At 43.8% G+C, this 12435-nt stretch overlaps 1 protein-coding gene across 2 annotated transcripts in view; it reads right to left on the bottom strand.

The window, feature by feature from the left end:
* Positions 1-12080, bottom strand: part of GRM8 (glutamate receptor, metabotropic 8) — an 838387-nt gene extending 826307 nt beyond the window's left edge. For both annotated transcript variants that reach the window (XM_011995930.1, XM_011995931.1), the window contains exons 1-2: positions 11828-12080; positions 2261-3081 (exon numbers count right to left, since the gene is read on the bottom strand). In XM_011995930.1, the coding sequence (XP_011851320.1) occupies positions 2261-2770 (510 nt within the window). In that variant the 5' untranslated portion in view covers positions 2771-3081; positions 11828-12080. The remainder of the gene's footprint in view (positions 1-2260; positions 3082-11827) is intronic.
* Positions 12081-12435: the final 355 nt, after the last annotated feature.

The following is a 12435-nucleotide window of genomic DNA, read 5'->3' as shown; positions in this document are numbered from 1 at the left end:
AAAAAAAAATGCAAACAAGCTTGGAAAACCTCATATGAACACTTTGTCTCCTCCACCACACTCCTCAAATCCTTGCCCACTATTGGCTGGGCACCAGGCTACAGGAAACAGCCAGGATTCACAGGAATTACAATGGTATTGGCAGGAACCCGAATTGGTTTATAAGGGGAAGGAAATCAAAAGGAGTAGATTCTTAGGAACCTTTTCCTCTCCTCTAAAAGTGATGTTTTTGAACCACAGCTACTAAGTTAAAAATAGAAAAGAGATGCCTTGGAGCAGGTGAGGAGGGAGTTCAAATCAGAGAGAAGAGTTACAGAAATGTCTGAGCTGGACACCACCTCAGAGCAGAAAATGCCACATGGGACAGAACTGGGGTAGCTGGAAGGAATCCTAGATCTCAAGATGTGGGAGGAAACCTGGAGAATTCTGGTTCCACATCTTGCCTCTAAGCAAGGAGTCCCTCTAAGAGAAATGGTAAAAAACTGCCTAGTTTCCCTTGAAGGTTTCCAGAAATGGAGAACTAAAGCAACTCTGGCTATATGTCTTAATTGTGTCCTTCTCACTGTCAAGAGGTGCTTCTTAATGTCCTGCTCAAATGTGTCCAGCACACCCTGAAGCCTGTTTGCGCCTCTTCAGTACTCCTTAGACACAGAGAGCTTCTGCTTAGCATCCTCCTTATTTGAGAAAATTTCATCTATCTGAAAATAGCCATTAAGTTGCCTCATAGCATTTTCTCTTCTAAACTAGGGAAATCCATACAGAGGCTGCACAGCCACTCAAGGGGATGTTACAAAGAGGATTCCAGTGCCATGAGTAGGCCAGACTAGATGTGTCTCCAAGATATCTGCCAAGGCAGAAATCCTTTGATTTAATTCCTTTCATCGTTTGTGTGATATTTCCCATCACTTTGCTCACATTTGTCACAATACCTGTCATCTGCCCAATTTCTCCATATTCTTTTAATATTTCTAAATCTAATGTGCATAGGAATTTTTTTTTTTTTTTTTTTGAGACGGCATCTTGCTCTGTCACCCAGGCTGGAGTGGAGTGGCACGATCTCAGCTCACTGCAACCTCTACCTCCCAGGTTCAAGCGATTCTCCTCCCTCAGCCTCCCAAGTAGCTGGGACTACAGGCATGTGCCACCACGCCAGGCTAATTTTTTGTATTTTTTTAGTAAAGACAGGGTTTCGACGTGTTAGCCAGGATGGTCTCAATCTCCTGACCTCATGATCCGCCCACCTTGGCCTCCCAAAGTGCTGGGATTACAGGCATGAGCCACTGCGCCCAGCCAAGAACCATTTTTCACAATATAAAACAAAGGCTCATTAACTCAGATTAAGTTAAAAAAATTCATGTCCCACTGAGTAAGAAACTAGAGTGAAAGTATTTTCAATTAAACAAATTATGTCTATTACAAAAGACTACATATTAGTTATTAATAAATAAAATGAGAAAGTTAATGAAAATGGTGAGTTAACAATAACTTTATTTTTACGGCACTTTATACTTTTCAAAGTATTTTTACATATATTATTCCATATTTCCAATTTTATTCAATATATAAATGCAACATATGGGTAATAGATCACCAAACCTAAATCAAAAAGTCTAATTTATCCTGCTAAATTTGAACTTTTAATGCAATAAGAATTATATATAATTATTCCAAGTCTGTATCAGAGCAGTCTGAATTAATAAGGTTCTGTTCTATTGCAGTTATAATAAGCCTGACAATTTTATGGCCATCTCATCTCCCAGAGTGTCACTCCCATCTACACATTAGTAATAAATACTGTTTCTTCATGAACAAACTTTTGTCATAACAGAGCATCCCACCTTAAAGAAGTTTCACCGAGTAAATTAAATAGCTCAAATACCATAGAAATGTTTTCCATGATAAATGTGCTAAGAGTTCATTATTCTCTTTAAAAATGCTTTGATTTAAAATGAGCCTAATAAGGAGGTTATCCCAAGATGACAAAGACCCAATATTTCACAGAACTTTTCACCTTTCTCTTTGTTCAGGGGAAAAAAAAAAAAAAAACAGAGTCAAAATTAATCCAGTTAATTGTAAATAATGGAACTAAACCAACACATGTAGAATGCCCCATACAGAATGCCCCATTTGAGGAACCTGGTGACACGGAAAGGGTCTATGAGCACCTTCACCATCTTCAATTTCTTCTTAAACCTGCAGTTGGAGTCATAGCATTTCATTGTCCTTTCACAATGGTCAGAAAGACAATGCCTTTACCTACCTTAAAAAGTCTTAAAATGTTAGCAACCATGATGGACACGGAGCTTGCTGCAGCACCTATGACGCCAGAAATCTTGTCAGGCTTGGTGAAAATGGGTGGATCTCCATTAGCACACTTCACATCCGAAGCATCTTTCTCTATTAATGCCTGCACAAACGTTAGAGACTGCTCCAAAGCATAGGTGTCCCTAGAGCATGTGTCGAGGATGCGGACACCCAGAGTGATGTTGGAAAGGAGATCAGGGTCCTTGTTAATCTGGTCAATTGCATAAAGCATGGCCTCCAGTCTGTGAATCCCCTTTTCCTTCTTCAGCTCCCCACAAGGCACTCCTCTCTCTCCCTTTGCGTGGACAGGGAAGAGACCCCCCAAAATAATGTCCCCATCCACCCGTATGGAATGGGCATACTCTTGGCTGTGAGTTCTTTGCATCATTGTGAGGATCCAGTAGAACTTGGCGGTCAAGAGGAAGAAACAAGGGCAAGAGGCTGATCGCTTTCCCTCGCATACCATTTTCTCCACAGGTGGTATTGCAATCCAAGACCCAAAGTTTATTCTTGCCACAGAAGAAGGGGGACCACCTGAGGCTGCACCTTCTGGAGGCTACCATCAGGGCCCATGGGGAAAAGGCTCCGTGGGCATCAGCAAGTTTTCTTGATTTGAATGTCACAGTGAGTTTCCATCAGACCCCTAAGGTTCAATTTTATTTCCTTATAAGATCAACTTGCCTGGAATGGTGCAAAAATTAGAACATCTGAGGTTCTGATGTTGGGATGAGGTCAACAATTCATGTCCTTGAAATCAGCCTTGTAGCAGAATTACTCCTGGGAAGAGGGGAAAAAAGGGGGTTCAGTTCAGTGGGTCTACATGTTTCACATTTTGCAGCCCTGTTTATGCCAGCCTCTTAAAAAAAAAGTCCCCTATTCAGTAAGAAACTAATTCTTTTTGTCCCCCTGTGATTCTGAACACCCGGCTGCACTGCATCTAAATAGGGAGATTGATGACACTTTTGGAGCAAGGGAAACAGAACAGTATCAGGAATTAGGTTGATTCTCCCAAGCCAGAAAGTATTTTTATTTATCATTTTATTTCAATAAACCTTATTTCCATGAAGGTAAAAATCCTGCAACTGATGGCACCATTTCTTTTCAAATCTGTTTTGTTTTTTTGGTTTTTGTTTTTTTTGTTTGTTTGTTTGTTTGTTTTTGCAGCTATCTGAATTTAGCATTCTAATTTTGTCAACAAAATCATAATAAAATATTATTTTCTGTGATGTATTCAACAAGCCAGTCATCTGTTAATGACTTTTATTTTTAGTGCCTCAAGTTACCCAGTAGGAAAAAGTGATTATTCAATTACAAAAAGTGAGAGAAAGAAATCCACCCAAAGAGCTAAAAAATGTGTAAGTTTTGTAGCTTGTGAAAAAAATTAACATAGAAAGTCATCTATTTCGTATAAACTGTCTTATTCTTCTCTGGTAAGAAAACAAAGACTTGAAAATGAAACACGCAGGGAAGGTGACATGTGAAGATATTCCTATTACCATTGTCAAGGTTTCCAGTTAATTTGTTGGGGTGGGAGCAATGGGTATATTAACAGTTCTGAGGGAAACATGCCTTGATCCCAGAATCACTAGGAGCAAATCAGAGTTGGTGATCAAATGAAGAGCTGCTTAATTCTGTCTGACTCGGTGGGGAAAACAGTTATTTCATCGAGACTAGAAATAACTTGGAATGAAAGTGTCTATAGGCAAATCTACAAAGTTTTTTCCTAAGGCCTTCACTCTTAATTCCGTAAGATTTTTTTCAAATGACTTTCGAGGAGATATGACTGAAAATGAGAACTGACTTAACACAGGGAATCTGAGATTTGTAATGCACAGCTAATTAAGAGAATAAACAGCACCAATTTACTTTGGCAGGATGGTTAATCTAATGCTCATTTCTAACCTATTTATGTATGGGTTTGAAACCTGAAATTTGGACAGTTCTCCTGTACCCTAGCCAACCAACATCTGCTTGTATTTTCCATTCACTTGTTCAAGTTCCAGTTCATAAAATTTTCTTCTTATCCTTCTTGTCTCGAAAGGAAAGATAGTGCTTCCCTGGGGGATAAGTGAACATATGCCCAAACGTCTTCGAAGAAAGCTGCAATTTTTGCACTTTCAGATTAGAAAAGAGGGCTCATAGCAGCCCACTGCCCCATATTTCTGAGCAAACACCTGGTAGCCTAGCCAGCCAATGGCCCACTCGGCTGAGATAGTTCTGTGCAGCCTAAGACAAGTATTCACTGCCTCCTGGCACATATTAAGCCTTAGATTTCCTACGTGCTGCCCCCAAAAATACTTCGTCCTTTCTGATTTTTTTCACCAGTTAACTGTTAGTCCCTCACACTCGATTCTCCTAGCAGCTGCTTTTCCCTCAGAAAATCTGTGATTCAATAACAGCCTGACCTCGGGCATTCCACAAAAGGAAACACTCAGAAAGTCAACCTGACTTTCAGGATGAAACTATTTAAGTGATAGGCCATAAATTACACTGGCCACCCATTAAGAGAAATAAGATTGTGTTTTACAGTTTCACAAAGAAAACCAGTCACATGATAGTAAAACCTCATTAACTCCGATCACTAGTTGAGAATTTGAGACCAATTCCACGTGGCTGGGCTGACCCTTGTTTTGACAGAGTACAGACTAAATGAATAAATAAGGTGAAGAAGAAATGTCTAGGGAGAGTGGATGGGTCTTGATTTTCTCCAAAGGCCCGCCTTTCCTCTTTACACCAAGCCATCCCCCAAGTACTTAAAACACTTATGAGAATAAATGGCTTTCAATTATAGACGAACATACAAACAGCCCATCTGTTCATCACAATGCATCCTTACCTATCCATGTGGCATTAACCTAGTTCCAGTTGCTGCATGGTCCAGAAAGTAATAAAATTGAGTCACTTTTAAAATTATTGGTGGTTGCAATATTGTTTACTCTCTTTGGTATCTCATAGCTTTGTTTGGAGCTTTAATTTTTTAAAAAAGGTTGGGGGATGAATAGCAGTGAGGCAGGAATCAGTTTTGTTTAGTGGTTGAATGCACTGAAATGGAAAACGAGAGGTTCAGTTTTGGTTTCATTTCAGTTTCATTTATTGAACAGCTCACTTGAATTTTTGCTGGAGTTTCCATCTCTGGGTCATAGAATTAATTGCATGTAACCTCTCTGAAGCTTGCTTTTCTTGTCTTTAAAGGGGCGATAGAATCTGCCACACAGCACACATGGAAAGCATAGTATCTGGCTCAGTACACAGGAGTTATTGTTGCTAACTTAATCTGTAATTCATTTTCTACTAGAGCAGAGCACTTCTTTCTGTATTTGCCCAGTTGGTGAGCTTTTACTGAATTTCGTTTGTCACTTTAAAAAATAAAATCAGAGCTACTTATAAAATATTTAAATCTTGCAGTTATTTCAAAATATGATACACTGTCATAAAAATCAGACTCCACTGCCAGAAGGTTTAGTTTCCCCTTTTAAGAAACCTAAGGAAAAATGTATTTGAAAGTTTGCGAGAAACTACATCAGTTAGGTTTCATCGTACAGTCTTAAATTACTTATCTTGCTCTTGTACCATTCTTGTGAGCTTCAGTCCAAACTCATCCTAGTTTGAGTCTATGAGTTTTAAAGAAATCATAATCTTTCAGAGCTATAGATCCAAATACCTCTATTTTATGTTTTGTGTTTGATTTAAAGTATAAACAGCTCCTCTCTCAAACTGACCTGCCCCTGATATGTGGCAAAAGCCTGGCCTGTGCTGGACTGTTTCAAGGAGGCGTGAGGTCTAGACTCCCGAAACCAATCTCAGAGCGGGACAAATCCTCTCAGCACTATGTCTGGGCCCACAGGGAGGGGCCGTGCAACCCTTTGGGGAGGCTTAACTATGAACCCTCATAGACCTTCCTGTGCATTTCCCTGCCTGCCCACCCTGACTTACAGGGCACATCATACATCCTTGGGCCCTCCGTGGGCTGTCTGGCCTAAGGCTCCTGGGAGCAGGCACCCTGGCTGGACCCTAAGCCTGTGGCCCCCTAAATGTGCTCTGTTTCCTAAAAGGCCAGAAGGACAGCTCCTCACTGGCCAGAGCCCAGAATTCTGCTTTATTTTCTACACACCTTCTGTGTACCAGTGTCAAGTACCTAATATAGTATCTCCACCAATTTTCATGCACCAGGCATTAGCTCTTGTATAAATGAGAAAAGAAGGCTCAGAGGGATTGAGTACGGCCCCAACCCCTGAGCTGGTGAGCTGAGGAGTGGCAGTGCCACCAAAGTCATCTGTCCCAAAAGGTGGGTCTGTCATTGGAGAAAGCCCCCAGTGCTACAGGGACTCGCTGTGGCAGCACGCGAGAAGGGAACAGCCCTGCCCCTCCACTGCAATCTTTCAGAAAGGTGCACATCTTTGACGCTTAGCTCTGGAAGAACAATAACGTACTAATTAGGAAGGGACAATCTGGGGGCATTTCCAGGAAGGTGATTTCTGAATCTCTCAAAGGGCTGAGAAGATCCAATGCAGTTTGTCCAAACACTTCTGCTCCAAATGAGGTCTCCTGGCCACGTTGATGTCAACGGGAGCACACCCACCAATGCATGCAGGGCCTCTCTGGGTCTGCCATCACATCTTCCTTGGCCATTTAGCAGGTACAATTAAAATATGATAGGGTAAAATCCTCGCTGAGGAATACCATTATCCAAGAATCGTAATTTTTTTCTCATAAAAAGGCCAAAGCAGCATTCCTATGCTGCATTCCATTCAGCTCTTTAACAAAAAGGTTAAGCTGAATATTCTCGTCAATCATACGACTGCTCACACTTGCAGCTCTTCGGGTTGTTTTTGAAAATGCATCATATTTCTGTATCATCTCCCATGCTGCAATACGTATGCATGTCTATGGATTCTTGGTGGGGCGGAGTGAGGATGGGGCAGACACAGCTCTCCCCTGGCAACAGAGGCCTGGAATCGGATCTTTGTCTGACAGTCACTGGCTGGTGACACTCCCAAGCACACAGAGGTGACACGTCCCCTCACCTCTATGTGCTTCCATTTCCTCATCTGTGAAATGAGTGAGATGGACCACATGATCTCTAAGGTGTCTTCCAGCTTCCTATTCCGAGATTCTATTATTTAATAATAAGGGAATATGAGATTATGCTCAAACATCAGAGCAAGGCTTTGCCAACTGAACACAATAACTGATTTTGTTTGCAAGTTGAGTGACTTTTTTTCATCAGTGAGAGGATTGTGAAAGCTCTTCTATACAAGCCAGCCTCATATTTTAAAAAATCTGATACAGGAGAAGCTCGACTTACTAAACAGATAAATTAGAAAGTAATTATTTGCATTACAAAAGAATTCACCACAGGTTTCCTTTAAATAGCTAAATCCCAGGCATTTAAAAAAACAATCTGATTTAAGAGAATTCAATCTGTGCCCTTATTTTTCCAATAACACAGCTATTACACAAAAAGACCATATTTAAAGTAATGAGAAGCTACTTTTTATAATATGTATCAGATAAGAAGAGAGAAAGTGGGTGACATCAACACTTACTGAATGCCTGCAGTGTGCCTGGAGCTGCAGACACATTATTTCATTTCCCTCTTAAAATACAACTATGAGGTTGGTATCACAGCCGCCATTCAAGATCTAAGGAACCTGAAAACAGAAAGATTATATGACTGTGTCTAAAGTTTCAGGCCAGGATTCAAATGCAGGACTGCCATTTTGTTCCTTCCCTTACTCCATGCCCCCTGGGGGCAGGAGGCCATGCTGGATCTCAAACTAACTCTGATTTGATAATGAGGACTGTGAGCGGGATGTTCTAGAGCCCTAGGAGACACTGATTCTAGTCTTACTTCCCCCAGTACTTACTGTATAGCACTGAGCAAGTCACTTAACCAGATCTCAGTTTCTTTGTTTCTAAAATGGGGAATGATTCTCCCCCATCTCCCAATTTGTGAAATCAAACAATATAATGTGTGTCGAAGTACTTTATAAACTGCCAAGTACTATAAGAATGCACAGGGATACTGTTAGTTTAACAATCCGTCCTAGAACTAAAATATGTTATTGGTGTATCGTACTTATGAGCATAATCTCATATTCCCTTATTATTAAATAATATGAAAGTGGTGTATCTAAGAAAACCACTTTCTCATCATACTTGGGGCTAGTCAGATCTTAACAAGGGTCACAGGTCCAAAAAAGTCAACCCTGACAAGCCTATATGGAGAGCACAGAGCTTGAAGGAAAACTGGAAAGGATGCAAGAAGAAGTCAATGGAAGTACCATGTCTGACCTGGAGAACTAAAGGTCATGGCCACTGAGCATCTAAATCGCTATTCTGAAGAAAGTGGTGACAAGATAATCTCCTGTTGTGAAAACAGGACAACCGGAAACCTTCCTAAGTTGTAGGCAGAATATAATGCTTCTATCGCTGGGTCATGACCACTGGAAGAGTCAGCCAATAAATAGCCAGCAGCTTTCTAGCTTTAGGCATAACCCTGCCTGGAAAAGTATGAAATTGGCAACACATGTGTCCAACAATCTATACTCCTCTGAGGCCTCTCCTAGATCTTCCCACTTCTGCTCACCTCCTGCCCTGCCCTGCCCTGCCCTCCCCAGAACTAGGTCTCTTCCATCGTCAGTGTCTTTGTTCTTTCATTACCTTGGCCCTCCCCAGGGAGTGAGTGGATTCATTAGCAAGTATCAAAGCCTGAAGATGCATTACTGTCATCCCCAAATGGAACATCTGCATTCTCAAAATGATTCCTAGGAGAGCCATAATTTCTTTACCAAAGAAATATCACCATTAATAATGGTTAAGGCTGGCAATGCAACAAGCCAGAGCAGGGAGCTAGGAGTCAGGAGCCTCTCAATAGTACCTCTCAAATCACTCCAACAGCAATGCCCACCACTCAGAAAGGGTGTCCTGGGATGAGGCAATATTATGCTCAGAGTCCCTCCCAGTGAGTGGGTTTATCACAATTTGTCAAAGTACCAGGTAGAAATGAAAATCAAAGAAAAAAAGAAGAAAGAGAGAAAGCCCAAATCTAAATTCCAATTCCTAGCAGAAAGAAAACAAGATCCCTCTCTTGAAATGAAAACAATAAGCCAGCCAACTCTCAGCTCATAGCCTCTCCTGCGAACAACATGAAGTGGCCGTCCCTACTGAATGAATCACATTTGTGAGTCTGGTGATGCCCAGTCAGAGTCTATCAAGAAAACAGCAAGTTTCCTGAACCTCAGCAAGCCAGCCAACTTGACAAGCATGCAGATGTGGACAGGTCTTGGCTGTGGGTCCAGGAAGAGAGAAATTCAAGCAGCCTCTTCTTTTAAGATACTGTGACAGAGCAACTCCACTCCCCCCAACTAAAGCAAGGTCATCTTTATGATGGGCATTCCAACTACCTGAGGAAGGTGGTAGGAAGGAAACTCGGAAGGAAAAAAACATGTGTGTAGTGTGCTGTGCATCGTGCCCTGAAGACAATGGAACATTCATACACAAAGATTGGCACGCAATTGCCAATGTGAATGTCAGACGGGTTATTTGCTGCATAAATACCAATTAAACAAGCCCCGCAGCAGCTTCAACCTGCTCAGCCAACTTTGAAAAGAGCACCTCTCTCCAGACCTCTAACTTTCCCCTGCACTCATTGGAGCTCAGCTCCTCCTTTTCTCTATTCCTTTCGGATGTAGATGTTTTTAGAATTATTCAAGCAGCCATAACTTTCAAAGAGTGCATAATAGGGCAGAACTAGCTAGCACAATCCAAACAGAACAAATTGAGCCTAAATAACAGTATAGAGAGCTGTGTTCTCAGTATCTTCTTCTTTATTCCGGGTCAATTGTCTCCTACAAAGCCTCCCGTCATCTATTTCTCCCCACATCCCTTATTCAGAAGCAAAATTCTCTATCTTAGACATGGTACAACCTGTAGTTGACTCTAAAATGGGAAAATTGCATTTTAAAAAATCTTGGTTCGTTTTCCCTGATGGAGAAAGCTTTTCTTTTCAAAATTATCAAGGCACACATTTTCAAGAACCAGAGAATGAATTGCACACAGCTGACTGTGCCTCCTACAGAGATCTTTCACGGTATTATTCACAAGCAAGTGACCAAGGTAAACTAAAGTGGTTTCTGTAGCCATTTGCAATTATTGACAAACAATTTCATAACGGAAAATGGAAATTACAGGCAAGTGCAATAAGCTGTTTATCCACGATCTACCTGCTGGTGGCTCTTTTTCTCTATTTTTCTTTCAAGTAAAATACAAGCTATCATAGGAATGCATTTCTCCCGTTCATGATTTTTCTTGTATCTCCACCACCAACCCTGTTTTCCAGTTCTGTCAGTTGGCAGGATTTGTATTCAATCGCGGTAGTAGCCTGGACTCTAGTGTATTCTTGGGTGTTCCAGAGACTCCCGCACCTTCAGGTTTGTGGGAAAGGATCCTCCAAATGGCAAATTAGGCATTCCTTCCCGGGGGCGGGACTTGCGTAGGGGACTTAAAGATTTCTGCAACCGGCGAGGGGATCTGTTTTCACCCCCGCTATCCAGGGTGCGCAGAGACCCTCTGACCCCAGGCTTCGCAATTTGGGCCACGGGGGAAGTAATTCCCCGGGGAACCGCGGGGGTGCCGTTTTGCGCAACTGGGAGACTCGCGTGTCCCTCCGCATTTCATGTGCACCAAGGGAGCGCGTGTCAAACGAAAGAAATTTTTTTTTCTTTTTTGGTGATTCTGTTATATTTTCACCAACTGTAGGAAGCTCAAGGGATCTCCGAGCTTTCTGGCTGGGCGGATGGGCTTCGCGCTTGGCGTGGCTGAGCTGTCTGTCCATCTCTACCTCTGTTTCTATCTCTACCATAACAGCGGCCACTCAGCCCGCCCGGATCCCCTGTTCCCCCGCGCACATTCCTTTTTCTTCTTAGTTCCTTGGGCTGTTGAAGCCGGGCTCTGGGGTGGATAGAGACTAGGGCCATGGGGGGAGCGCCAGGCTACTCTCGCCTTTCCCGCGCCCCGGGGCATTCCGGCGCCGCCCGGGTGCCCCCGCGCGCTGGGAGTGCAGCCTGCGCCCCCGCCGCACCTGGCCGCCCTAGCGCCCACGCCCCGCACGGGGCCACCCGAAACTGGGGCCGCGCCGGCCGCGGGAGCTGCAGAGGAGCTATCGGGGCGAGTTAGCTTTTGCTTTTTAAACAAGATCCCCGAGACCTTTTCTCCATCCCCCAACCCCCAACAGGACACGGAACTCCGGCGTTTCCCGAAAGCCACAAAAGAGGGGCACGGAAATCCCAAGCTCGCGGTGCTAACTCGGAGAACGCAAACTCGAGACAGAGCGTGCGCCGTGCGGGGATGCGGGTGTCGAGGACCCCGAAGCCCCCGGCTTCCCCCGCGACCCCCATCCTCCCTAGATCCGGGTTAGACATCCATCCAGCCCACGCTCAGAGGGCGGGGGTATTACCCCGACTCATCCCGGAAGCCGCTAACTTCGGAAATCCCTCCCGTTAGGTTAGCGAAACGAAGGTACCTCGTCATCTCGGCGGGGCAAGTCCGGATTCCACCAGGGCAGGTCTGGGAGGTCACCCGGGGCAGGCGATCCGAGGCAGAGCGCTTTAAAATCCTGCCGCCGCACGCCCAGTCAGAGCGCCGAGCGCGCCTGCCCCTTTCCCGTCACCCTTCAGTCTCCCATTCGCCGACTAAACTTTTGGGGGATCACACCTCCAAGCCTTGGGAGTTCCGGGTGAAGTCTCCCTCTTTTCTGAACCTCTTTACTGTAATGTAATCACGAGTAGAAAAGAGGGGTGGCTGCCTTGTTCTTTGCAACGTAAAATCAACAGACACCCAATCAAGCTCCAATGCCCGGCCAGCCCCTCGCCCCCTGGTGCCCACTCTCCCTCTCCCCCCATTCCCGTCACCTCCGCCCGCCAGTTCTCTCACAGACTACAGGCGTGCAGGGCCATCTACTTGTGGTCAGGAAAAGCAAATCACTAGAGTGATCTGGGAAGGAATGGTGCACCTGGCTGTCCGCTGAACGGTTTTAGGGAAGAAAACGGAAAGGGGAATAAAACGGGGGGATTCTCCTTTTCCAACAAGCAGGGCGTTTCGGGGAAGTTTGGGGGCCGGGGGCTTTTTGTC

Source organism: Mandrillus leucophaeus, unplaced genomic scaffold, assembly GCF_000951045.1.
Source record: "Mandrillus leucophaeus isolate KB7577 unplaced genomic scaffold, Mleu.le_1.0 Scaffold5, whole genome shotgun sequence".
Taxonomy (NCBI): domain Eukaryota; kingdom Metazoa; phylum Chordata; class Mammalia; order Primates; family Cercopithecidae; genus Mandrillus; species Mandrillus leucophaeus.
The sequence above is the reverse complement of the archived record's forward strand: the minus strand, read 5'-3'. Positions and strand labels throughout refer to the sequence as shown.